The sequence below is a fragment of the Myotis yumanensis genome, unplaced genomic scaffold (assembly GCF_028538775.1).
Source record: "Myotis yumanensis isolate MYYU_CA2020_CCGP unplaced genomic scaffold, mMyoYum1.0.hap1 SCAF_16, whole genome shotgun sequence".
Lineage (NCBI taxonomy): Eukaryota > Metazoa > Chordata > Mammalia > Chiroptera > Vespertilionidae > Myotis > Myotis yumanensis.
The window spans coordinates 28,513,504-28,541,241 of record NW_027223767.1 but is presented as its reverse complement, the minus strand read 5'-3'; the positions used below and the strand labels follow the sequence as shown (position 1 = coordinate 28,541,241).

The 27,738-nt window shown below is 53.7% G+C and overlaps 1 protein-coding gene across 2 annotated transcripts in view; it reads left to right on the top strand.

Annotated features, from left to right (window-relative positions):
* CUEDC1 (CUE domain containing 1) overlaps nucleotides 1–27,738 on the top strand; it is a 76,045-nt gene that overhangs the window by 31,018 nt on the left and 17,289 nt on the right. For both annotated transcript variants that reach the window (XM_070393507.1, XM_070393508.1), the window contains exon 2: nucleotides 25,130–25,788. In XM_070393507.1, the coding sequence (XP_070249608.1) occupies nucleotides 25,423–25,788 (366 nt within the window). In that variant the 5' untranslated portion in view covers nucleotides 25,130–25,422. The remainder of the gene's footprint in view (nucleotides 1–25,129; nucleotides 25,789–27,738) is intronic.

Genomic DNA, 27,738 nt, shown 5'->3' with positions numbered 1-27,738 from the left:
ACGCCTGAGATTGTGGATCTTTGGGACTCTTGCTAGAACTAAGACTGAATTTGTTCCTCCCAAGGGCTCCCTGGTGACACCTTGGATGCATGCCTGTGTTTCTTCCCAGCTCCTCCTCTCTCAGTGAGATGGTGGCGGCTCACACGATAATAATGCCTCCTTGTCCCAGGAAAACTGGGTCCAGATCAGGAGAGTGGCTTCATGGCCACAGCAGTCCATGTATCCCACCAAGAATGCCTTCCCAGGGGAGGCATCAAAGACAAAAATAAAATCTTGGGTGGGTCAGAAGAGCAGGCTTTAGAATCCGGCCTGGGCCTCAGTGCAAGTTGCTTGCATTCTGTCACCCTCAGCATCTCTATCGGTTAAGCGGGCCGATGTGGCAGGCATGTCGCCTGGTGTTCACAGGCTTTGCAGTTGGGCAGACCTAGCTGTTTGAGTACTAGCTGCTTGCCTTTGGGCAAATGACTTCCTCTCTGTGCCTGTCTCCCCCATCGGTAAATGGCGATAAGAACCGTATGTCCCTCCTGGGCTGGCTGAGAGGATACATGAGACAGTGGCTATTTAGTGTCTGGCCCATACACCAGGCTCAGTAAAAATGTTGTTATGCTTGCTTTTTGTTCTCTGTAGGAATTATAGTCAGGAAGAGACTGAGTGGAGTGAAGGCCTGGTTGAGACTCTCCAAGGGCAGCGCTGTGGGGCGGGTGTGTGGCGCCGTTCCCAGGATGACAACATGTGCAAAGAGGCGCTTAATACATGTCACCTGATGAGCGGCGGGAGCAAGCCAGGAGGCTCCCATTGCTGCTCCCGCGCCCCGTGGCTGCTGAGCCTGAGGTTGCATTTTCCTCAGGTTCTCACCCAGCAGCATTTCAAGCCTCTGGCCTTCTTGATGCCCTGGGGGGATGAGGGTTGCCCCTTTTGCTCCCCACATTTGCTCTTAGCCTAATGGCTTTGGGGGCCTTGCCCCGCCGGGGACCTGTTGGAAACCTGGTGCTGCCCAGCCTCCTCCGCATAACCCGGGTTCCGGTGCCTCTGTGAGACCGGACACAGCACTCAGCTCACTCCTCTTTCTGTTTTAAAGCTGCCCGGTCTCCGTTTCTTGCGGGCCACTCCCAACAGATGTCTAATAAACAGATGTCTTGTCCCCACCTCTCCTCCTTTCCCCTTAGGAATTTTGTCATCTTTTCTTACAAACTTTCAATTGGAAGTTACTCCCCTGTCCTCCTCAGCCTCAGAGGAGCAAATAATGAAACAAAACCAGCACTCCAATGCACCACGGGGTTTTGGTGTTTCAAGGAATCCTTTTGTCAAGCCAAGAATCCTTTTGTCAAGTGAATAATCACTCACATTGGATTTCTCTTTGGGATATTTGTTGTTGTTGTTGCTCAGGATCTTTCTCAAGAGTGGGGGCCACCCTCTCTACTAACTGAAAGGGCTCCCGGTATGGCTTCTAGATCTTCTGATTACCTTTAATCTTCCCGCTGTCTTCCTGTCAGGGCTCTGGCCCGCCAACATCTATCACGCTGGCCCGGAAGGTGGTGACAGGCTGTGTTTCTCCCTCTGTTCCTTTGCTTAGCCAATCACGTCTCCATGGAAACAGGTGCAGCCTTTGTGTTGCCTTTGCTTTGGGCAAATCGATGCCCGGTGAAGGTCTTTCTTTGCTCTCCAGCCCCTCCCCTTTTGGGGGATCAAAGCGGGAGGTGGGGGTAGTGCAGGGATTGACAGGAGGCCTTATGGTGGCCTGGCACACCCTGGGTGTGGAGCTATGGTCGCGTCCAGCCAGGGACCTCGTGGCGTGGTGCCTGGCCTGGCCTATGTGGTCACGCCTGGTGCATCATGAGGCCATCGGATGGAGCAAAGTATGCAGCGGTTTATTGACACTCCCAGCCCTGCCTGGGCCCCACCACATTCTCAGGGCAGCTGCTGGCCACCTGCGGTGGGACACGGGGCCGGAGAGCTGTACACCAGCTCTGATTCTTTGGTGGGACCTTGAGGGTGAGGCCTTTAACCTTTCTGGGCCTTGGTTTCTCCTGCAGGAATGAAAGCTTTTGAACCTCATTGGTAATGTGACTCCTTTTACCTTAAAGAAACCCCACATCTGGGTAAACTCTGCAAAGTTATTGTCACATGACTGTTCTATGCTGAATAATAGTAAATCCTGTGTTGGATTCAAACCAGTGAAACCTGGTTTGATATGAAGCGTTCAGAAACAGGCACCTCTCTTTAGACTGAGCATCTTGCTAATGATCTGGTCCCCCAGGTGCCCCCTCCCTCTGCCCAGGCTGTTCTACATTCCAGGCCAAAGCAGAAGTGTTGGCCCGAGCCGTCCTGGGGCAGCCCAGATCTGTCTGTGTCCTCATGGGCCTCCCAGTGTTCCAGCAGCGAGTGGGCGAGGGCAGCCCACTCAGGATGGGGCTTCCCGTAGCCAAGCAGCAGTTTTCTGCCTGAGCTGTTTGCTGGCCACACTTCCCGTAGTCATCTCTGTTACTGCTGGCCTGACAAACTACGTTATCCAACAGGGAAACAGTAGACTTTTAGCACTTGCGCTAACTTGCGCTAACTTTAACGCAGTCACATTAACCTCATCGACTGAATCCACAAACCCCACGCTTCATTTTAATATCTGAATTCTCTAGACCCATCTGCTTGTTAAATTTAGCAAAGGGTGTGTTTAGCCTCAGATTTTGCATTGTTTAAAAGCCTCCCTCGAGACTGGCGCTGGAGCCAAGCTGCCTGAGGAGACCTCTGAGCATGTTAGGTAATGCTCTCGTGGTGGTCAAGGTCAAGTCGACCAGTCTCCTGCCTGCAGAATGGGCACTAGATGGGTATGCCCTTTTGGAGGATCTATCCTGGGAATGTCTCTTTACAGTTGAGAAGTTTCTTCTGGAATCTAACCTAAATCCCATTTTATTTTGTCTGTCTTTAAGAAAGATCGAGGACAAAGAGCAATTATCTTTAATGCATGATGACTCAGAGACCCTTAACTCCTCAGCCTCGGCCAAACACTTCCAGTCTTTGAGGGTGGCCTCCTTGCTTTTCCTGCTTTCAGCAGAACAGTGCCCGCCTTTCCTGTTGGTAAGACGAGGAGAAAAGTAGCTATTTCATTGGGCTGGTGTGAAAATTAAATAAAGACTATGGGGTGGTGCCTTGCCAAGTGCCTGGCATATGGTTCGTTTTCAATTACTCTGGTTGACTCGGAATACATTTTATTTCCCGCCTACTTTTGTGCCCCTCGGGGTTCCTGCTTTGGTTCACAGCTCCTTCTGAATAAAGCCCCCTGGGCTAGTGGGACATCCTCCTTGCTGGCCTGTTCCTGGGCCCAGAGAGGCCAGTGGGGCAGGTGCAAGCCACACCCCTCTGCTGCTCCCTAACCAGCAGACCAGGAGACATGGGCACGGGAGAGAAGTGCCAAGGCCCTGGATGGCGTTATCCTTGTCCCTGCTTCTACACTGACCTCCAAGAGCTCCCAGCTGGGACCACTGGCTCCCGGGCTTCCCCAGATGGATCAACAATGTCCGTGGTACCTCAGTGAGGGGGAGATGCGGCAGAGAGAAACTGCTCTTGCTCCTGTGGACAGCCACCTGGGTCAGTGCTTTGTTGAAGGGTCAAGTATGGAGTCACTGTGACCCCAAAGCCACAGAGAGCAAGGACTTCAGAGGTAGCTATCTTTTTCCAAATTAAAAAACAAACAACCTTTCTCCTTTTGAGCCAGATACCAGAGCAGAGTGGTCAAGTGCAAGGATTATGGAGCCAAACTGCCTGCTTCTTGCCCAGCTCTGCCACTGTGGGCACGCTGATCTCCCCATGTCTCACTCTTCTCTGTGGCACAGGGGAAGAGCTTTAAAGAAATATTTGCTGTCATTTCCCTCGAGTTCTGGAGAAGTTGCCTAGTGGAGCTGTTTGATTTAAAATTTCTTCTCGGCCGAAACCGGTTTGGCTCAGTGGATAGAGCGTCGGCCTGCGGACTGAAAGGTCCCAGGTTCGATTCCGGTCAAGGGCATGTACCTGGGTTGCGGGCACATCCCCAGTAGGAGATGTGCAGGAGGCAGCTGATCGATGTTTCTCTCTCATCGATGTTTCTGACTATCTCTCTCCCTTCCTCTCTGTAAAATTAAATAAATAAAAAAAATATATATAAAAAAATTTCTTCTCCTCCCTTTCTCCTGAGCAGCATAAATATGCATATTGCTTGCCTGCTCTATGGTAGGTTCTGAGCTAAGCGTTAGGGACAGAGAGCTGAAGGAGACAAAAACACAAACAAACCCTGCCCTCCAGGTGGGCACTGTCTGTTGGGGCCACCAACTGGCACATTAGTAAATATGATATCGTATGACTAGTGCTGCCATATTGATTGTGCAGGAGCAGTAAGAATCTACCAGGTCGAGGCTCTGTGGGGGTGTGCCAAGGAGTGTATCTGGCAAGGCTTCCTGGAGGAGGAGGTCTGGAGTCTGAACCCTGAAATAGTCACAGTTGGTCAGGGAGGGCTGCTGGGGCCGAGGCATTAGTGTGCAGGACCAGGAGCTGTGCTGGGTGTGGTGCTGGCCGCAGGGAGGAGCAGGGAGCGCTAAAGCAGCCAAGGTTGCTGTTCTCCTCCCCAGCTGGTCTCTGGGCACTTTTCAGCCCCTGTGGCCACTGCCTCACCCTCCTTCCCTCTTAGATGATGATTTGCTACCCACCTCTGGGGTAGTGTCTCTTAGGTAGGAGTGACCCAGAATACTTGAACCTCTTTGACTCCTTGGGCTTGGAGGAGGATTGTGTGCACCAGCAGATGCTGGTTCAGTGGGGGTTCAGTGGCGGGGGGGGGGTTCTTGCAAACACTTCCCAGAGATCCTGCTGTAGCCTCCAGCTGAGGTCCATGCCCCTGGGAGCCTGTGTACATTTCAGGCTTCCCCACCAGGCATTGGGCTCCTTGCAGTTTCTTTCTTTTACTTTTGCAGAGTGGCATTATTGCTCTTTGTTTTTTATTGACATTAGTTTTTTTATTGGCATTAGAGTTCTTTGTTGTCGCCTCCTATTCTTCCAAAGGGCACCTCCCTCATCTCATTCTTTGGCTTTACTGCTTTTATTTTTTTAAAATATGTTTTTATTGATTTCAGAGAGAGAAAGGGAGAGGGAGAGAGAGATAGAAACTTCAGTGATGAGGGAGAACCATCGATCAGCTGCCTCCTGCACACTCCACGCTGAGGATCGAGCCCGCAATCCCAGGCATATGCCCTGACCTGGGGTGGAACTGTGACCTCCTGGTTCATAGGTCAGTGCTCTATCACTGAGCCATACTGGCTGGGCTGGCTTTATGACTTTTAAAAAAGATATTAGATAGTGAAACTGGGGCACAGAGAAGTAAAAGTTGCCCGAGGCCCCGGAGAAGCCATGGTCTCCTCAGCTTGTTCAAACTGTCTTGCAGAGGCCTCAGTTTCCAGAGCTCCAGATGTTTGTGGAAATGGGGCAGGGCTCTGCTCCTCACTCTTACCGCCTTGTCATTAAGAGACGGTGTCTTCTTGTCTCCCTCTGGGGGGTCCAGGCCTGCACAGTCACAGCCATTTTCCTGCTGCTCTGCCTTCTTGCCTGGACGTCTGTTCTCCTGACAACATCTGCCCAAAAGTCCCATCCCCGAGTTCAGGGTGGCTTCGCTGGGGAACAACGCAGCCTGCGACAGGCGGCCAAAGCTTCACCATGGCTACACGAGGGTGCGACCACACTCTGTGTGCCTGCTGGTGGGCACCCACACCTGCATCTCGGCCAAGGTTGTGTGTGTGTAGCGGTCTCTGGGGCCGGAGCGGTGGTGGCGTTTGGCTGCGGTTGGGAGGGTCCGTCCCAGAGCCCAGTCTGCAGGCTTCTGTTGTAATTCATTCTTAGTCTCGGTGAAGAAAAGAGATTTTTATCTTGTGCATTCTGACACACCGTAGGTGCTCACTAAGTGTTTTGTAATTGACAGCGAATGGATGAGTGAATAATTAATTACAAGTCTGTGTGGATGTCACCGGGAGGCCTATGAATGAAATAGATCCAGTTCACCTAGGACACGCAGAATACCTCCCGGATAATGTGGGGTCACTGGCGTGTGCCTCTGCCTTTCAGAACTGATACGATGGAGGGAGACAGCAAATGAAGTGCCACACTGGCCATCACGCTGGCCACTAAGTGCTCTCTCTCCTCTTTCAGACCCTTCAAGTGCTTGAGGTGGTCTGGAAGAGCAGAGAGGGATCAATACTGGCTGGAGTTTCCAGAGGCTGCCTCGTGGAAAGGGGGAACTCGAGCTAGGTCTGAAAGCTGGATAGGGCTTGTTTATGAGGACGGTGTGGTCCCCCCGACTCCCCATCCTGCCACCCTCCCCCTTGCACCAGCATCTCCTGAGAACTTGTTAGATATGCACAATCTGGGGCAAGACCTAGGAAACCAGGAGCTTTGGGGGTGCAGCCTAACAATGTGTGTCTAACAAGCCCCACAGGTCATCCTCATGCTGGAGTGTGGTGACCGCTGATGCAGAAAAAAAGGGGGTGACTGATTTTTATATGAGAGACTGAGGGGCTGGGAAGTGACCTGGCTTGCTTTAAATTTCTGTTGGTGGCACAGATGGAAGGCAGGAGGGAGACAAGCTAGGAGACATCAAAGGCAGCAGGCCTGGGATGCTGAGCATCTCAGCGGGATGGTGGTGGCCGTGGAACAGAGAGCAGGCCAGGTGGCCCGGCAAAGGGAGAGTGGACGAGCGTGGCGACACACGGATCTCGCGCCACACTTTAAGAGCACTGTTTTCTTGAAAATGTTTAAAAATGACCTGTCCCCTATCACATTGGTATATGCTAATTGTGGGGAAATATAAGAAAGAGGAAAGGGGAGCACGCAGAATTCCGCCATCAGTCCACTGTTGATATATGGGCCTCTTTCATTCTGTCCTTTTTCCTATGCATTTTTCTTTATGTGGTTGAAGGCACACCGTATGTATCCGCTTGCACCCTGCATTCTTTGCTTGACCAAATAAGTGTCTCCTGATGAGCTTTCAGGCTGTCTCTTTTATTGTCACAGGAGCCCCATAAATTGGGCAGGTCAAGAAGAAGTAACTAAGGATCAGAGAGAGAAGGAAACTAAAGCTCTATGAACTTCAGACAGTGGGCAAGTCTGTGTACAGTCAAACGGCCTGGGCTCTTCAACTCATAAATTATAAGGGGAAAAAAGGGATGAAGGGGGAATCTGTAGATTAAAATAGACTTAAAAGGCAAACAACATTCAAGACTCTAGTGGCCAGAGATGTACATTTGGGTGATAAAGAAATGGAAGGGAGTGATTACTACAAAAATCAGCTGTGGCAGGGGGCGTTTTGTGCAGTTTTCTGTATCGATGTTATTTTTATTATTATTATTACTTTTTTTTAAAGGTTAAAAGAAAAAAGGAACTTGCTCAAGGATCCATGGGGCAGAGCCAGGACCAGAACCCGGGTTTTCATTTCCCGTTGTTTCCACCTCGCTCCCCTCCCAGCCCCCAGCCCCCACCTCCCTCCCCTCCCAGCCCCCAGCCCCCAGCCCCCAGCCCCGAATCTGGGTTTTGCCAGAAACACTGCAGATTTACAGCTCATTTTGGTTAGACAACTGGAGGGGGCGATGGTGATGCCCCTTTGACTGAAATGGGGAAATTCTTTAGGAGACTGATTAAGTCAGGAGTGAACGTGTCTCAGCCATTTCATATCATCATGTGGTGGGTGGGTGGGAGGTGCCTTGACCCCTTTTCTCTCTCTGGTTAGTTCAGAGACACGGGCCCAAACACCCCGTCATCATTTGCATCCTCAGAATCCCTTTCCATTCATTTTCTTAGCTGACCTATCAGCTTCCTCAAAATGATATATTTTTCTTCACTAAGCACTGTCCCCCCCCACCCCCCGCCACCCACACACACATACCCATACCCCTGCCTCAGCTGCCCTTTTCCCCTGACCCCTTCCCATGGCTCTGGAGAAGCCCAAGGAGGCAGTGCCAGGGCCATCATGGGGCACATAAGAATGCGAACAGTGGATGAGCCCTAACAATGTTAAGCACCCCCTTTTTCCTGGCAAAGCAAATTGGAGGATCTCGGAACTAGTGCATGTTGAAACCAGAACTTGGGCTCCTGGCTGGACTTCTGCTTCTCTCTGGCTGGGGTGTCAGATTTCACAGAACCAGGCCGAAGCTTTGATCTGGATGAAGAGGGCCTGGTGCTCACCCTAGCTGCCTGCTCAGGAGAAGAGGTCTTTGCACTTACCCACTCTTCCTCAGTTGGGGATCAATTGTGCGCAGTCCTTGGTCTCCCCCAAATAATTGCAATGAAGCCCTCCAGTCTTCACACTGGTGAGGAGGAGGGCTTCCTTTTGGGTTCTAGAATAGCACCATCCGATAGAGTTCCCTGCGATGCGAGAAAGGTGCTGTTCAAGATGATGGCCTTCAGCCTCGGTAGCTATTGAGCACTTCAAATGCGGTGATGCGACTGAGGACCGGAATTTTAAATTTTATTTTAATTAATTTAAATTGATATTGCCACATGTGACTAGTGGCTACCTTATGGGACAGTACAGTTCTAAGAGTGGGTCTCTGGAAGGCCATAAGCGGCCGAGTCAAGGTGTTTTGGAGCTGCCTGCCTCCTTTTCCAATGCACACAGACACACATGGCACATTCCACGCAGTCCCCGGATACAAGGTCCTTTCACAGCAGAGCCGCTGTTTACATATTCTTATCTCGAGGGAGGCAGAGCTGCTTCTGAACACAGATGTGCCCCATGCACAGCGCCTCTGTCCGTGCACAACTGGAGACGCGCAGGGTCAGACCTTGGGAAACCATGTGCCTGCGAAGTCGGAATTCACCTGTCACAGCCTCCAAACCTGTGTCCCACCTGGCATGCTCTTCTCTTTGCTTTTCCCTTTGGGAAGAAAGCATCTGGTATCGATCGATGCCTGGTAGCTGGTGGGCAGGCACGCCTGTGTGAATAAGGCCCAGTCAGCAGGGAGGCCAGCCCGCGCTGGCAGTTTTGACCTTATTTCCTATTCTGGATGGAAATGCTTGGCCTTTGGTAAGAGGGGTTCTGCAAGAAGTGGAGGCAGGGGCAGCTTTTGGTTTCTTTTTACACACATATATTTCTTTTTTGAGTAAGGTGGGAGGTGGGACTGAAAGGACACTAAGGTATTTACCAGATGGAGGGGTCCTCCTATCCTCCCCACCCCCACTTTCCCATTGCCTAGCACCTGGGAGTGCTCTGTGATGTTTGCTGAATGATTGATGAATGAATGAGATTTCTGCCTGCCAGAGCACCCTCTAGGACAGACCTCTGCTTATTCTCTCTCTCTCTCTCTCTCTCTCTCTCTCTCTCTCTCTCTCTCTTCACCATCCTCTCCGATCCTATCCCCCTGAAATATAGACACACCATCTCCCCTTCTTTTTCCTCTTTGGAAGAAAGGATCTGGTATGGATCTATGTATGCTTCATTTTCTGGCACGCTAACCTTTTCTCATGTATCATAGCCCAACCATCCCACATGCCTCAGAAAGTACCCCTGCACCACCATCTCCCCCAGCCTCGTGGCATGTGTGACTCTGCAGGCCATGTGAGCAGTCCTCATCAACAGGGCTGTCATTGTCCCTGGCCCACTCCTCGCAGATGGGGACAGAGCTCCTCTGTGCAGGCAGGATTTCCTGTGTGCTGGTTGCCGTCTCTCTGAATAGACCAAGCAATGCCCCCTTCTGCCTGGAGATTCACAGTCTCTTCTGCAACCCAGTGCCTCATCCTGCCTGATTTCTTTTTATTTATTTTTATTGTGGTAAAATACAAAAAAAATTTACCATTTTAACCAAGTGGCAGTTCAATGGCATTGTATATTTATAACATTGTACAATCGTCACCACTATCCATGCTAGAACCTGCTCATCATCCCAAGCAGAAACTCTGTGCCCATTAAACGATAATTCTCCACTCCCCTGTCTCCTCAGGCCCTGGTCACTTCTAATTTCTTTCCAGGAATTTGCCTACTTGGGGTACTTCATAAAAGTGGAATCATACAGTGTTTGTCCTTTTGTGTCTGCTTATATCACTTGGTATGTTTTCAAGGCTCTTCCATGGTAACGCCAGAATTTCATTCCTTTTTATGGTGGAATAATATCCTATTGCCCGTATATGCCGCATTTTGACTGACACTTGTGTTATTGCAAATAATATTGCGATGATCATGGGTGTTCAGATATCTGTTTGAATCTCTGCTTTCAATTCTTTCAGGTCTATACTTAGGAGTGGAATTGCTGGGTCATAAGGTAATTCTAGGTTTCACTTTTTGAGGAACCGCCCAACTGTTTTCCATAGCAGCTGTACCATTTCATCACATTCCCACCAGGAATATACCCTTTTTAAAAATTCTTAATTTTAAGCTACAGAAATAATGCACGTTTTTGTAAAGACTTCAAAGGATGCAGAGGTGCGTGAAGTAAACAGCTCGCAACCCTTCTCCTTAGATAACTGCCACTTGTTATCTGTTGTGTTTCCATTCAGACATCTCTGTCTTCCTGTGCGTATCCAAACATACAGGAATGCTTAAGCATGTACATGTGGCTCTGAGACTTGGTTTTTCATGTCATTCAAGGTCTTGGCTGCATGCCTTTCCATGTAGTGGACGGACCTGGTGTTATTTATTGGTTACTGGTGTGAGAGACAGGAAGGAGCGTGCCTTTTTGTTGCTGTCACCAACCGCTGTACACTCCTGGCTTTGCGCACGCCGGCCGCCGGTTCCCCAGCTCGAAGCCCCTTTGGGGAGTGTGAGCTGAGCTTGGCAATTGGTGGGGGCGGTGGGCAATGCGGCTCAGAACCTCCTTCCCTACCAGTCTCAACTTTTCCCAAGTTGCGCTCTACTCCAAGAGCAGGTGAACAAAGCTGAGCTGTGAGCTTCTTTGTAAAGGTGGGCCACCCACCTGGCCTGAGCTAGCTGGCAACCTGGCCAGGCACCGCCCGCCCTGCCCTCTGGGAGTCAGCCTCCTCGGAAGTAATTTAGAGCTGAGTGGAGAGGTGAGCAGGCGCTGGGGAGAAAGGGGGGGGGGGGGGGGGGGAGGGGAGAGAGCAGAGGGGGAGGAGGAGGTAGCTATTAAAGCAGCTGAGCTCTGGTTCAGGGGTTTCTCTTTTTCTCTTTGAGGCCATGAGAAGGTGCTTGTGGAAGGCATGCAGGCCCCTCACATGTGCTCAGAAAGACCCAGCTTAGTCCTGTCAAAAGGACACCGTTCAAGCCTGTCTTTCACCAGCACTTCTCTGCAGAGCCCCGGGCAGCTGGTGGGAGAGTACAAAGAGGCCTGGAAAATCCATAAACTGCATAATCAGCCCCTGCGTCTTGGCCACCTGACTCTGTTTATTGCTTCCTGTCCCCGAAAGCCCTTTACAAACAGAGAGGCTTTGAGGGGGGTGAGTGGGACCTGTGGGTGGCCTGGCCCCTGCCAGGCAGAGGTCCCACAACACAGATGGAAGGGCAGCTCCCCCGAACAGGCCACAGGCCGCCACTTACCGTGGAGCTCAGGGAAGGTGGGCAGGAAGGGTCTGAGAGTGGGAGAAGACCCCCACCCCCCCCAAAGAGGGCAGTCCTCCAGAGAGCTGTTTACTTTGTAATTGACAAAGGACAAGAGTCCCATTTCTTCTAGTTTCCTCATGGGACTGGAGGTTAAGCTCTAATGAGGTGCAGGAGCGGAGCAGCGTGAACCCTCAGCCTCTGACCCGAGAGGTGGGGAGGGGAGCAGGACCCAGTCCCTGGGACCTAGGGACAGTCCCAGTTCCAAGGGCCTGTGGGGCTTGCTCAAAGCCTGTTTAATTCTTATTGTTTGTATTGCATTTTTAAAAACAGATTTTTCCCTAAAAAACGTTGCCTTGGACACAGTGTTTCCGGGCCACAGGGGGTGCCTGTGGGGGCTGTTCCCTGCTCTTGCCTTGCATCTGGGAGACTGCGGGGATACGCAGCACCTACATGATTGGAAGAGAGGAGCCATCTTTTGAGAGGGTGAGGGGGTGCAGGAAGGCAGTCTTCCCAGAGCTGGGATTGCCCCTCCCAGCCGGATGTGGGGGGCGTTTTTCACCTCTGGGACCTGGAGTTCCCGTCACGGTTGTGGTACCGGGGCCTGAGTTCCCACTCTCCCTCCACGGCCTTTCTGCTTCCTCCCGTTGCTTGGCTTCCCTGACTTGGAAGAGTACTGACCACAGAGCCCCGTGCCTCCTGGGGACGGCCTCTCTGCTTTGAAAAGCGGTGGAGCTCGGTGGCCGGCCCGCTCTCTCTCTGTGGGCCCACCGGGTGGGAGGGCAGTGGGTTTGCTGGTGCTTCCCCTCGGGGCCGTTGAAGCCGATTTCCACGTGGGACCTGCGTGTGTGTCTGAGCCTGTGCCTCTGGTTGTGCAATTCTGAACCTGCCCCACCCTCCCGGCTCCTTCCTGAAAGTGAAATGCTACAGTCCTTGCTCAAGAACAAAGGCCCCAAGCTCGGCCCTGCATGTTAATGATTTTCAAGTGAGGCCACTTCCTCCTGCCAGGCCTTGACTCACTCAGGCCGCTGCGGTTGTGGTTGAGATGGAAACACAACTTGACCAGAGCCCAGACTAGGACCGGGAGGCCCTGCTGGGGAGGGAGTGGGGGCCCGGAGCGGTCCCGTCTAGGCCTGGGACGGCTGTGGTGCTGAGGAGGCATGTGGCTGGACTGGCCTGCCCGGCTCTGAGCCGGCTGCACCCACTTTTTTTTCCCATCTCCCTGTTCCCAGCTGCCTGGAGGTGGGACCATTGCCAGGCTGACTCTGTGTCCCCAGCCCTTCTGGAGCCTCTGTTTCTCTCTTTGCCCCATGCAAGGCTCACCACTGTTAAGTGGGGTGACCGTGCGGTGAGTGGTTGGGAGTGTGGGCTCTGGGGTAGAACCCTGACTTCACCACTTCCTGGCTGTCAGGCCTCAGGCAAGTTAATTCCTCTGTGCCTCAATTTCCTCCTTGCAAAGTAGCACTTCCTACCTCGAAGTTCTGCTGTGAGGGTTCCCTGGAGGCAAAGTGCCCCGCATAATACCAGGGTGAGTCCCCTGCTCTGGGGCACAGGCCCAGCCTCCAGCCTGGCTGAATGGAGCCCCAGCACTGTACACTGTGCAACGCCATCATTTGGGGCAGTCAGTACACTGACAGTGAGAGAACGATCTATTTCAGGATTCTTACATGACGAGGGTCAGCAGGCCCTGGGCACAGTTCACAGATGTTTCCCACTGTCCGTCCTTCCCCTTTGGTTCGTTTGTGCACGCCCAAGCGCGCACAGGTTCGCCATTCACAAAGGTCGCACGAATCAGAATTCACTCCCTGCCCATGGACCGTGGGTCTGATAACCCCCACATTCCACGCTCAAGGATTCATAGACCTTGAGGGATGAGTGAGTCACATGTTTGCCACTAGCAAGCAACGCTTGAGCACTCGCTGAACTTGTGTTTTAATGGTGCTATCAAGGGGCCAAGGAACTGAGGGATGTCTGGCTGCCTTTGGAAGATCCCAGCTGCTGCCGAACGCTTCCCATGCCCTCACCTCCTACCCCTTCAGTCTGGAAAACCTTGTGACCCATTTGTAGGCCGGAGCCATTTGGGCTACACCCTCTATCTGACCTGCTCCTCGTGCCCATTCTGTGACGGAAGGAAGGGACAGGGTCCCCACATCCCAGGCGCTGCTCCCCTGTGACAGACAGCGCTGGGCGAGTGCGGGCTTGTAGGGCGACTTGGCAGTGTCTTTGTTTGGTGACTGTTGACTAAGCTCAGGTGTGGGATCCAATGTTTACAGAATCTGGCCAGCTCAGTCTGGAATGAAGAAAATAGGTATTCATGGGGCCCTGGGGTTAGTGGGGTGAGGATGGGGGAGGGGGTGTCATGGATAATCCAAACGGCATTTGTTTAGGGCCCGGAGCCAGAGACAAGGTATTTTTGCTGGTCTCCCTAAATCAGTTAGGAGCTGTCTTTATTGTGAGCCTTCAGTGTATACTGGCAGCTATGGGGACTGAATAGTCCATGAAACTCAGTTCATACACCTATGGACCATCTGGGGACTCAGGTCAGACCCAGGGGATGGCAGGGGTGGAAGGGGTCTTAGAGATCGTATCTTCCTCCCTGCCCATTTTTCAGATGGGAGCCTGCAGGTCCAGGAGGTAAAATGACTTGCATACGTTGGCTGGTTTGTGATGGAGCAATAATCAGAATCCGGGGCTCTGAACTGCACCGCCCTGGGCATGGTCCTCACACTTTCCTGGGCATCAGAGTAACCTGAGGAGCTTGTTAGTTAGCATGTGTATTCCTTGGCCACACCCCCAGAGATTCTGATTGAATAGTGGGATGGAGAATATGTGTTCTTAGCAGACACCTCAAGGGAGTGGATGACACGTCTCACCTCTCTGTGAGCTACAAGGCTATTGTGCAAAGAGCCGTGGGGAAACAGGCCGGGGGACAAACAGCTTGGGGAGATGAGAGCATGTGGGGTTCAATCCAGGTTTTCAAACACTGCAAGTCACTGCTGTGTCAGTTTGGATGTGGGATAGTCCTGGACAGCCTCTAGGCCTCACATCCCTCAGGGTCCCTACCTGTAAAATGGCTCCGATAAAGATAGAAGGTGATAATCTGCAGCCCTGGCTTATCCTGAGGATGAACTGACATCACGCCCAGGAACACTGCCCAGCACTCAGTAAATGGCAGGCTCTCTGATTACACATAATTGCTGGAGGAAGGGGGAGGGCAGGCTTCTGCTTCGTGTCTTTATAGAACGGGCTTCTGCCGAGGACTTCATTTCAGGAAAGGGGTCTGGTTCTGTAGCTGAAGAAAGGGGTCTGGTTCTGTAGCCTTCCTCCCCTGGGGGGCTGGGGTGCAGCCACCTCCCCCTGCCGAGGCGTCCTCGTGGTTTGTGTCTGGGACAGTGGTGTCTTTCTCCTGCCCTGACCCATCCTCCCACCCCCACCCATGTCCTTGCATCTCTGGGAGGTTTCAGTGATGGGAAAGGTCAGACCGAGTAGGGACTGTTTCTCCCCATTTTCTGGAGGTGGAGACTGAGGCCCTCTGGAGGCAAAGAGGCAGGTTACGGGACCCCAAGGAGCTCCTGCCTCCTCCCACTGACTGTCAGGTTTTAGGGGTAGGCCTACCAGCCCCAGCTGGCCGGAGGCCCTACCTTCACTCCCTCCCAGGAGCTGGTCCTGCAGGCAAGCAGGAAGCCGGTGCCTTGGCTAAGGTGTCCCACTTCCCAGCTCCGGCCAGTTTTGCTGCAAGTCAGGTTGCCCCGACCTCATTGTCGCTGTACCAGACGCTGTGAAGACCATTCTGGCCCTGCCGGCAGCAGAGAGAAGGGAGTGGCTTGCAGCGGGGTGCTGTGGGAAGGGCGAAGGTGCTGTCAGTGCACATTAGTGAGGGTTTAGGAGACTGGCTGTAATTTTAAAAGCACAGCTTCAGAGTTGGGTGGGGAGAGAGGTGGGCTGGATGGGAGAGTTCGGGAGAAATCTAGAGCAGGTGTCTGTGTCCTGTGAGTGTGTGAATGTGTTTGAGCGGAGCTCAGGGCACACGCAGACACATGAGCTGGCCTGGAGTGTGTTAGTGCGTGCGCCCACGCAGGGAGAGAGCACTGGCCCAGGAGTCTCGAGATCAGGGTTCAGATCCCAGCTCGGTGGCTGAGTTCCCTGACCTTTGGCAACACGCACCAGAGGAAGTGAGAACATGAGGTTTCTTCCTAACCATGGTCTCTCCAGAGGGCATGTGTGGGCGCGTAGGTATGTAGAGGTGAGGCCATGGGGACGAGGGAGGGCTCCGGGGGGAGAGGAAGCCTGGCAGCTGGCCTCTGGGCACCTCCGGTGCTGGTGCCGCTGGGAAAGGGACCTTTGCTGCTACACAGGCTGAGAAGGCGGAGAAGGGGCGGAGGCGAGGAGGAGGGAGCAGCCTGTGGGTGGAGGGAGAAGCTGGCCTGGTAAGTGGCTCCAAACAATCTCATCTGCTGTCTGGGCTGGGCCCTTCTCCCTGGGGTGGAATTTCTGATGGTGTCCACCCGAGGGGGGCCAGGGCCCTCCCGGCCACAGCTGCCGCCTGCACTTTTGAAGCTCAGGGCCAGCCACCCCTCTGCCCCCAGCCCTGGGCTTGCATTCCTCAGCGGCCGGCCGCAGGCAGCTCTCCTGAAAAGGCCACTCTGCCTGTGGCCAGGCTCCTGTGCCGGGTTCAGGGGGCCTCTCGCCTATGACACCCCCATCCTCCAGCCGAGCAGGAGAGGCAGGCCTGGGCAACCCAGGGCCTGTGTGGGATCCCAGTCACTTCTCTTTCCCTAGGAAGTTTCTCTGGGGGCAGAGTCAGGCAGGAGTGGAGGGTCCCTGCTCCACTCAGGAGCCGCACCCCCCCCCCTCTCCGCCCCCAGCCCCAGCCTGAGGTCCTGGAGGCCCCTGAGAGAGGGCCTTTGTGCTGTACAGGCTCCCCCTTCAGGTCCAGAGTGAAGATCCTAATCCCAGGCCTGACTCCTCTACACTCAGCCCCTGAGAACCATGTGGCCTGAGGGCTTGCATCCAGGTATGAGCCTGTGTGTTCCCATCGCATGAATTCCCCTCAGGAGCCCGTCTGAGGAGGTGTAGGCATTCCGTTCTACAGATGAGGAAACGCACTCCTAGAAGTCTACTCACCCTCCACCATGGACTGGAGATAAGGGTGTAGGCCAGTGATGGCGAACCTTTTGAGCTCGGCGTGTCAGCATTTTGAAAAACCCTAACTTAACTCTGGTGCCGTGTCACATATAGAAATTTTTTGATATTTGCAACCATAGTAAAACAAAGACTTACATTTTTGATATTTATTTTATATATTTAAATGCCATTTAACAAAGAAAAATCAACCAAAAAATGAGTTCGCGTGTCAGAGGTGACATAGGTTCGCCATCACTGGTGTAGGCTGAGCTTGGCACCTTAACTGCTGTGCCCTGTGGCTCTTACCCCAGACTCAGCCCCAGTAAAACCACCTCCTCCACAAGGAGCTCCCTGGCCAGACCCGACCCTGCTCTGTCCCAGTGGGCCCTCCATCTGGGGCTGTGGCCCAGCCATCATCTTGCCCACTTGGCCTTGTTCTCCCTGGTAAAGCCACCAGGAAGTGGCGGGTCCCTGACCATAAGGGATGGGGTGCACCAAGGGGAGGGGGCGCACCAGGGGAGGAGCCGTGCTGGTTCCACTGAGGCTGGACTACAGAAGGCCTCTGAGAGAAGTGGAGGCAGGAAGGATTGGGTTGGGATTCTAAGGATTAAAAAAAGTTTTAAAGCCCTGGAGGGTGTATGGTTCACTTTTTTCTTAAGATTTTTTTCCATCATCATAGTTGTGTTTTTTTAATTAGACAGTATAAGGTGGAGGTTAAGAAGAGCATGGACTATGGGGCAGACTGTTGGGATTCAGATTTTGGCTCTGTGCTGACTATGTGACCCTACACAAGTTATTTAAACTCTCTGAGCCTTGGTTTCCTTTTCTGTAAAGTGGGTATAAGAATTACTTTACTGTGAGGCTTTGATGAGATTATATGCGCCAAGTGCTGGGAAAGCATAGGGCACATAGTAAGTGCTCGTAGATATTTGCTGTAATTATTATTAAAAAGTAATTCATGTCCATTGTCGATAGTACACATGTGCAAAAACCGTGAAAACCATTGGCCAGGCTGTCCCTTTTATATTCTTTATAGGTAATTTACGTGTTTTATTTTAAAATGAATAAATGAACATGAAGCGAAACTTAAAAGACATACAAGGAAACTGTACGATCCGTTTCTTCTGACTCTTCAGAGTGCTCTCTCCCCATCTCCAGACATGCAGACACACACGCCCCACAGTGCACTGCAGCACACAGGCGTATCTGGTTTTATTGTACTTCACTCTATTGCATTTCGCAGACGTTGCATTGTTTATAGGTTGAAAGCAAGACCCTCCACCAGCAAAGAGATTATGACTTGCTTAATTGCGATACTTGACTACAGTGGCCTGGAACCAACCCCAGTCTCCCGAGGTTTCCCTGTAGTGACTATGCTCATGTTTTATGCTTTGCGTCATTCCCCTTATCGGTAAGTCTCAGGGACATGTAGAGGCGCCTCGTATTTGTTTCCCATTGTATGGTATTCAATTGTATATATTATGTGAATTCCGTCGAAGTGGAATTAGTATCAGTGAGGGGGAGCAAAGAAGTGTGTGTTAGTGTCGGGGGAAAGGGGCAGGAGTTGGAACTTCTGGTCCCAGGACCCTCCACTGACCAATCACCCTGAGCACCCCAGTCCTAATCTTGGTTCTTTGGCCTGGATTCCCTGAGCATGCTCAGATACGAAATTAAATACTAAATGTGGTGGTGTTGACTGACCACCTGTCCCAGGGGCCCAGAGACTCCTCCTGTGGCTGCCCAGACTTTGGGGCTCAGCCCCAGACCACGCAGGCCCACCTGTGGAGGGGCCCTCACCCTAACTGCCTGAAGGAGAGGCCCGGGGGGTGGGAGGGCAGCTGGCTCCTCTTTCCCGGGGGCTGGACCTGGGCCAGCCCAGCTTCACCGCCATGCGCCTGAGCTGCCAGTGGCTCCCTTCTCCCAGTGTGGGCCACTGCACTCAGTCCCACGTACACATTCAGGCCAGCCCAGTGGGCGTGCTCAGACCTCGGGCTTCCAGGTGGGACGGTGAGGTTTGATCTCCCAGGCGCCTGGGTTGAGTGTCTTGGCGGAGGGGGTGATGTTTGTTGGTGGAGAGAGGGATTGTTATGACAAGAGCCCCAACCATCTCAGGTAGAGGTGGAAAATAATTGGTTGCCAGGGCAACCTGATAACTTTGGTGGGGTGGGGAAAAGGTTTCTGTAAGGAAATGGCCGTGGTTCTTTCCTTCCTGGTGAGGCTTTGCCTGCACACTCCCCCTCGTGCCCCCAGCCTCTATGCCCCATTAGGACTCAGTTCACAGTTACTGAGCTGTTGCTGTGTGCCCAGCTCTGGGCTCAGCTCCAGGGAATACGGACGGGTGGGCAAGCCCATGGATTAAGACTCTGGAATCCGACTTTCTCGGCTCAAATGTCAGTTTGGCCATTTAGCTGTGTGACCTTACACAAGTGCCTTGCCTCTTTGTGCCCCCTTTTTCTAGCTGTAAAGTGGAAATAGCAGTGGTAATACACGCCTCATGGGGCTGTAGAGAGGATGCAAAGAGTTAACATGCATAACGCACTCGGACTCGTGGCTGGCACGTCAGGAAGCAGGCATTGGTGCTATGTTATCATTATTACTATTCTTGCCATGAGCTACCAAGGTGAGCCAAACAAATGCCATGTACTCATGCCCGAGGAGCTTCGTCCTGCATCTTTTGAACTGGCAGGCGGGGTTGGCTCCTTGATTGGGCCTCTTATGGCAGCCACGCCTGGTAGTTGGGCCTCAGGAGCAGACATGAATGAAAGTGTCCCTGGGGACTGAGGCCTCAGGGAAGGACCTTGTTACCTTCATTTGACACCTCCGTGCCCTAGTCCTTGCCCGACAGCCCCCTACTTGGCCACAGAAGTTGGGGTAAGAGAGAGAAAAAAATTAAGAGAGAGAGCGTCTTCTCTCCTGCCTTCCCTTTTTAAAAAAAAATTCTACAGATTTTAAAATACTTTTTCGGGGAGGAAGATTATTTTTTCTGCCCCACCCTTAGATTAGACTAAATGATGGGGAATGGTCCAGAGAGGTGGATGGCTCACCCACGATCACACAGCAGGGCATGGCCGAGCTGAGTCTGTCTCTCCCACTCTTCCTCCTCCTCCTCTCAGGTCCACCCAGGCCTCCTTTCCCCAGTGGCTATGCCCAAGGGTCCTCTCTGCCCTTCCCGACTCCCACCCCCACCCCGGAGGGGGGCACAGTGTGGCCGCCCGGGAGCACCAGGCACCTAGGGAAGGAGGCGGGCTTTGTTGCCGCCTCAGCAGCTGTGGCCGTTTGAGTTTCCATTAAGCCATTTCCGAGCCTTGGGCAGGAGCAGGAGGCTCGGCATTTAAAGGTCACCCGGCTTTTGAAGCTGCAGCGACATTAATAGCTCGGGAAGAAAACAAGCCTGTGCAGGGGCAGGAGGACAAGACGCCTCTGTCGGGGCTGCGCCCTGCTCCTCCCGCTGGAAGCTCACACGCGTACCCACAAACACGCACACACACACACACACACACACACGCACACACATGCACGCACACGCAGACCCTGAGAGCCTCCCTCTGTCTCCTGGCCCACTCCCCCTTCATTTCTCCCCCTTCTGGGGCCTCTCCAGCTCAGAAGCCAAGAAGCTGGGCAGACTTCCCCGCGCCCCGCCCCCACCACGTCTGAGGTGACAATTGGACAAGGATGCAGCTGCCCCGGCCCAGCAGCCTCTCCATTAACACTGCCATTACCCACTTGAGGTTTCCCCAGAACTTAGCCATGGTTACACAAGCGTCCCAGGGGTCATATGACCTCATTCTGGCCCTGCCGGCTTTTGCAGCCTGGATTCCTGATGGGCCAAAGTTAGCCCGGGCCTACCCTTCTTGTACGGGAAGTGAAAGGGCTGGCAAGCAGGTTGTGTCTTGCTTGCCAGTTCTAATCACTTGGTAGTGGCCTGCCCAGAGCGCATTGTTAAAAAAACAAAAAATGGTTCTGAGGACAACAATACTGGGATGGATTAGTGATGCCTGCCAGGGACGCAGGAAACAAACTGGTGGCATGTGTACCTCGTATTTCCCGCCTGGGAATACATTATCCTGACATTCTCGGTCTTGGATTCTAAGATCCCTGGGGTGGTTGGGTGGTTCCTTTCCCTTTTAGTCAGTCCAAGGGTGGGGGCGGGGCAGATTCTTGGGTTCTGAGAGAGGAGCCGCTCTGTTCGCCCTTTCTTAGGAGCAGCCGTGGCCCGAGCCCTGGGGCACCACCTAGTGGCCTGCCGTGGTGGCACGGGGCTGGGCCCAGATCTTGGACCAGAGAGAGTGAGTCCCTCTCCAGGCTGTGATCAAAGCAATCACAGATGGGTCACCAGATCCTATCTGTCCCTTGTCCCTATCCCTGGCGGGTTTTCAGAGAGGGAGGCCAGGGGTGTGTAGGCACAGGGATGGCCAGGGGCAGTCCCACCCGCCTTCAGAAGAGAAAGGGTTGGGCAGGGAAGTGCTGTCAGTGGGGACCTCTGGCCTTCCAGCCCCACCCCCTGTGACCCCCCACCTTTCAGAGGTGAGTCCTGATCCTTATGGGGGGCAGTGGAATGTCGAGTCAAACCTTGAAGGGGCCGAAGCCGGTTTGGCTCAGTGGATAGAGCGTCGGCCTGTGGACTGAAGGGTCCCAGGTTCGATTCCGGTTAAGGGCATGTACCTGGGTTGCAGGCACATCCCCAGTGGGAGGTGTGCAGGAGGCGGCTGATTGATGTTTCTCTCTCATCGATGCTTCTGACTATCTCTCTCCCTTCCTCTCTGTAAAAAAATCAATAAAATATATTAAAAAAAAAAAACAAAAACCTTGAAGGGAGTCGACCTCCTGCCCCCTGGAGCCGATGCTGGGCTAGAAAAGGGACCAGCCTGACATCAGCCTGGCTGCCACCCTCAGGCTGGGCAACGAAGGCTCATGGCACTTTAACCATGTCACTGGACTGCCTTGGCTTCAGTAGCTTGGTCTGTGAAGGGGGATGGACAGTCAGGCATGCCCCTATGAAATGGTTTGTTGTGAGGACTGAGAACATACAGGAGAAAGGGCTTTGGAAGTGAAAAGGCTCCACCCACCACAGCCATGAGCCCAAGGAGGAAGGGAAGGGAAGATGGTCCAGTTGTGCCCCTGAGTCTCTCCCTCCCTTCTTGTCCACCAAACAAATGCCCACTGACAGGGCCAGGCACTAGGGATGCCACAGTGAATAAAGCCATGACCTTGCCCTCAAGGGGCTTACATTCAAGTGGGGAAGATGGTCAGTGACAATTAAATATGAAATCTCTCTGGGGATCTGTTTCATGAGGGTGAAGGGTTAGGGAACCCTGGCAGTTGGGGTAGGCAGTATTGCCTCGCTGACAAGGTGATTCTTGAGTCGGGGCCAGAAGTAAGGGAGGGACGCAGCCGTGTAGATATCTGTGAGAAGGACGTAGCAGACGGTGGGAAGAGAAAGTGCAGAGGCTCCTAGGTGGGAGATGCAAGGCTTGTTGGTGGCCAGAGTTAGTGAGGGGGAGGGAGGCTATCTGTGTGTGTGTGTGTGTGTGTGTGTGTGTGCACATGTGTGCATGGTTTGATGGCAAAGTTGGAGAGGTGATGCAGGCATGTGCACACCCATGGGCCATGATAAGGCCCATCCGAGAACATGAGGACCCATTGGGTTTGAGGCAGAGGAATGACATGAGGCAATGGGGGAGGTAGGGAGACAGACTAGGGATGGTGGAAGTGGAGGTGCTGAGGCGGGGGGAGGGGACGCAGATTCTGGAATCATTTTGTACACAGGGAAGACTGAATGTGCTGCAGTTGGTGTCGGGTATAAGAGAACGTGAGCACTTAAGAATGACTCCCAAGGGTTTGGCCTGAGCCACATGGAGCTGCCATTAACAGAGATGGAGAAGGCGAGGAGCAGCAGGCTGCGGCTGGAAGAAACCACAAGGGCGGATGACCTGTTATGTTGCAGCTGCTATTGGACATCCAAATGGAGGCAGTAGGTGGGTGGGCAAGTGTGGAGTTGAAGGGTGTGTTCCAGGAGACCTCAGGGCGAGAGAATTTAGGGGCCAGGATCCAGCATGAAGATGGAATTTAAAGCCACGGGACTGGATAAGATCACTCAGGGTGTGAGTGTAGTCCAGGGAAAGGGCTAAGGCCCGAGGCCGAGGCCACGCCAACCTGTCTCACTGGGTGCTTACTGTGCTCCAGGCACCCTTATAAGTCCTATCACAGCACCCCTGCCAGGTGGGTATCATCCCTATTTTTGCCAGGGAGGAAGCTGAGGTTCAGAGAAGTGAAATAATTTCTCCACGTGACATAATGTTATTAGGCCCCATCAGGATGGGACCCGAGGACTCTGGCTCCTGGCCTCTCACATGCCCTTTGTGGACCCTCCCTGGCCTTTCGGGAGACCGTCTGGGATGACTTGGGCAAGGTCAAGAGAACAACCCTGGGGCAGCTTGCCTCCCTCTCTGGGCCAGGAGGGAGTGACTCAGGCCTTGGCTGTCGACTCAGGCTTGGAGTGAAGGTTGGCCGCTTGCCACCCCCTGCCAGGCCTGGATTCTTTTACTGGGAAGTGAAAGGCCTGGCTCCCTGGGACCTGGGGGAGGACAGGTGTGTGATGTCTGCTTGCCGATCCCCAGGTCACTGACAGCGACGAGTTCAGGAAGCCTTGGAGTCAGCCTTCAAGACGTCTAACGGGCTCAGCGGGTTTGGTTCACTTCCTTCTTCAGAAGCTGGGCAGGGCTAGCTGTTGCCCTGCCAGTGCCCAGCAGCTGGGGTTCAGAGGGGTGAAGTGGTTTCCCCAAGGTCACAGAGCCAGCTTTGGGGCACAGCCAACAGACACCCCTCCCCCCCTTCCTTCCCCACTGCTGTCTGGGTCACATTTCCTCTGCTGGAATGTCGGCCAGGCTGTGCCCGGTCTCTGGGCCTGGGGCACACGTGGCTGCATTTCCGAGGCTCCTTGGCTCTTAGCCCTGCAGGCCTGACTTGGCAGTTCTGGTTCTTAGGTAGTAGGTTCCTAATTTTGGCCCCTCTATGTACTGGCTGTGTGACTTTGCCCGTGTTCCTTAACTTCTCTGAACTGGTTTCCACCTGTGAAAAGGAGAGATGATAACATCTATCTCTGGAGTTGTAATCAAGATTAAATGTGAAGCCAGGCCAGCGTGGCTCAGCGATTGAGCATCGACCTCTGAACCAGGAGGTCACAGTTCAGTTCCAGTCAGGGCATATGTCCGGGTTGTGGGCTGGATCCCTGTGTGGGGTGTGCAGGAGGCAGCCGGTCAATGATTCTCCCTCATCATTTATGCTTCTATCTCTCTCCCTCTCCTTTCCTCTTTGAAATCAATAAAAATATGTTTTTTTTAAAAAAGATTAAATGTGCAAGTGCCTGGCACAGCTCATAAACCTAAATCCTGCCTTAATTCTTTCGTGTGTTTTAAATTGCTTTTCATTTGAGCCGTGCTGGTTGCAAAGGCAGCTTAGGAGAGATCGATGACTGTGACCCTGAGGACCATCCTTCTCTCTGCTCCCAGTCATGATAGCCACACCTCAGCCCTGGCCTCAGATTGCACTGGAGTTTAGTGAGAGGGGGCGGGGGATAGTCCTCTGAGAGATGGGGGCCTTAAGCCCGACCGGGTGCTAATTATAGGCAGCCTGGCTTGGGAGTCCTTGCAGAGTCCCGTGAAAATGGTATTTCTATACATCAGCTCCTTTCCCCCCTGCATTTCCCAGGACCATTTCTGAGCCAATCTCTCCTCATGCCAGGACCACCCTTTGATGGAGAAGTCTGGGCTTTGCCACTATTGGCTCTGTGTCCTGGGGCAACTCCCTCCTCACGTCTTGGGCCTCATCTCTTCATCTGTATTGTAGAGCAGGGCGTGGGGCTGGCTTAGAGTTGTCAGCCTTTTATATGTCACGGCACACACACAAAATACTTTTTCAAGGCTTTGCACCTGGGTTAATGGAAGAGGCTTCTTGACCTGTTGTGTCTCCAGCTGTCCAGGCCAGCCAGACATCCCCTGGCGCTCTGAGGACCAGTATCTCCTTCTAGAGGGAATTCCGGGGGTTGACATCCAAATAGTGGGGAAGGATCCCTTAGAGTCCCCCGCCCCATCTACTCTGGGTGGCAGCATGGCCAGTATAGTGACTGTTCCTGCTTCTTCCTTAGCCTTCTGGGGCAGTGGCAGCAGCAATCACAGAGCTAATCATGTTCCAGGCACTGGGCTGAGGATCACCCTGTTGAATTCTCGCTGAAGCTCCCCTACTTTCTCAGTGTCTATGCCTCAGTTTTCCCGTCTCCAAAATGGGGACACTAGCATCTGCCTCAGTGGTGTCTTGAGTTTGGCCACACAGAACACAGGATGGTGCCTGGTACAGAGTAAGCCCTTGTCAACTAGTGTTGGTGAAGAGCTGTGGTTGTTTCATTATTGCAGCTGGAGAAAGCCGCAGGAGGCAGTTCCCCCGTGGGCGTGGCAGGGGTCTCCCCTTGGCCATCAGTGTGTTGCATTCTGCCCCTGACTCTGTCTTCCTCCTTTCCAGGTGGGACCGTCCGTGGAGCTGGCCCCAGGATGCTCTGGGGGTGTGGATGACCAGCCGTCGAGCCTCCCACGGCCCAGGCCCGGATGCCGCCACCCCACGAAGACCACTCCCAGAGGGCCACCTAGTTTCCTGACCCGGGGACCCCGCCCGTCCGGTCCCCACCTGGTCGCCCAGCGGCCGGGCAAGGCGCGGGAGTAGCTTCCCGAGCCCGCCAAGCGCGCGAGACGGCGCAGGGATCTGGGGAAAAGGGCTTGGCGGCGCCGGGCAGCACCTTCGCCCAAAGGCTCGGCAAAATGACCAGCCTGTTCCGCCGGAGCAGCAGCGGCGGTGGCGGCGGTGGCGGCGGTGGTGGCGGCAGCGGCGGGGGCGGCTCCGCCGGGGCGCGCGGGGCCGGGGGCAGCGCCACGCCCACCGCCCAGGAGCTCAACAACAGCCGGCCGCCCGCCCGCCAGGTGCGCCGCCTGGAGTTCAACCAGGCCATGGACGACTTCAAGACCATGTTCCCCAACATGGATTACGACATCATCGAGTGCGTGCTGCGCGCCAACAGCGGCGCCGTGGACGCCACCATCGACCAGCTGCTGCAGATGAACCTGGAGGGGGGTGGCGGCGGCGTCTATGAAGACAGCTCAGACTCGGAGGACAGCATTCCCCCGGAGGTAGGGGCGCGGCCTGGTAATGCACCAGGAGCTCCAGCGCTGTTTGAGCCTTAGAGGACTTGGGTTCTACCCCTGCCTGGGTTCTAACTAGCGAGCAGCCTTCTTTTTCCTAGGGAAACGGTACCCAAGTCGGTCAGCGGCCTTATTGGATGGGCAGATATCATGCAGTCATTCAACAAGCTCTGAGCACCTACTCAGTGGTATGCCAGGCATGGTATTAGACCCGGGGTCAGGGGTCATCAGAATCAAGGAGCTTGTTAAAAATGCAGACACCTGGGCCCCATCCAACACAGGGAATGTCAATCCAAGGCTAGAGCCCTCTAGTCAGTATTTTCCAAGAAATTCGACTCTTGAACCTCTGGGTATCCACCTTGATCAAGTCAAAGATTCTGCCCTCACAGAGTTCACGGCACAGTGGGACATGGGGACAAGAGTCAGGCAAGGACAGCCCAGAGTGATGAGAGCTATGATGGGAGAAACGGAAGCAGGACGGGAGGGTATGGTTTCCTGGAGGAGGGGATGGCTAAGCTGAGTCCCAAAAGAAGAGTGAAGAATGAGGGCAAAGGTGTGCGGGCAGAGGGAGCAGCTTGGGCAAAAGCTCGCAGGTGAAATAGAGCATGAGTCGCTGGGGGACTGACAGCCCGGCCATCTGTCAGGATCCTCGAGTGAGTGGAGGCCAGGAGATTGAGGAGGCCTTACTTGGAGAGAGTGGGGCTGTGTCCCCAGAGCATAGGGAGCCATGGAAGAGGAGTGACATCAGACTTCGTCTGACTGAGGCATGATGGAGGCAGCAGTGGGCGACAGATACCCAAACCCTTCTCTCCTCACTCTTCAAACTTTGGATGGGGAAATGCCTCCAACCCACTTGCTGGGCGTGGCCAATCTCCTGGCCCCATCCCAGAGCTCAGTATACCTTTGGCCTCAGTCGCCACAAGACCTGCAGCGCTGGGTGCAGAACGGGCACACAGTCTTTCAGAGAGAGGGTCACTGCCAGCAGGGGCATGTGGGACACGCAGCCATAGACGGAAGGACCCGGCGGAGGAGACTTGACTCTGCTCTTCATTGAGTCGCAACTGTGCCAGGCACATCCTCGTGCTTTAGATGTCTCCTCTCTTCTGGTCTTCACAAGCTTCGTGAGGTGGCGTTATTATTGCCCTCATTTACAGTGAGAAAACCTAGACCTAGATATGGCCTCCGATTCTACTCAACACAGCCCTGCAGGCAGCCGCTGTCCATCAATCAGAGTCATCCCGCAGGGCAAGGCCTCCCTTAATGGGTGCTGCCTGGGCTTCCTCTCTCCAGGCAGAGGACCAGCTCTGTGGGCAATGACATCTGGCTCATCCCGGTGTCTCCTCTCGCACCCGGGACAGCCCTGGCACAGAGCAGGCACTCGGGGAATATCGTTGAATGAATAAATGGTGCTGCCGTCTTTACCTGGTTTTCTTTAGTCTCTTTCCCCTGGAGACCACTCCTTTGAGCTGCCTGGATTAGCAAGTAGAGGGAGTATTAGAAAATAGAGATCTTCTTTGTGAAAAAGAGGGGTGAGTGCATGCATGACTGTGAGTGTGTGTATATGTGTGTGTGTGTGCACATGTGTTTACAGATACATCCTTTAAGCGTGAGCTGGAAGGAAGGTTCTCTGTGAACTCTGACCCTGTAGTCTCATTTGTTCTGACGGTCTGGCAGGTGGGATGCTATTTCCTCCTTTGTTGACGGCACCCACAGCCCTGAGAACCTCTGCACAGCTTCAGCATCCCCTGCATAGGCCTGCACTGTGTGTGCTTCTGTTTTCCTAAGAATCTTGCTTTCCAGATTGAGCCCCTTCTCAGCACCCCCCCCCCCGCCCCTGGGCTGTTTCCCCAACCCCCCACGTGTGGAGCTCTGCTGGGGCCCACCGGCAGGCAGTTCCTGAGCTAGCGGAAAGTGCTTCGGAAAATTTATGAGCAGCAG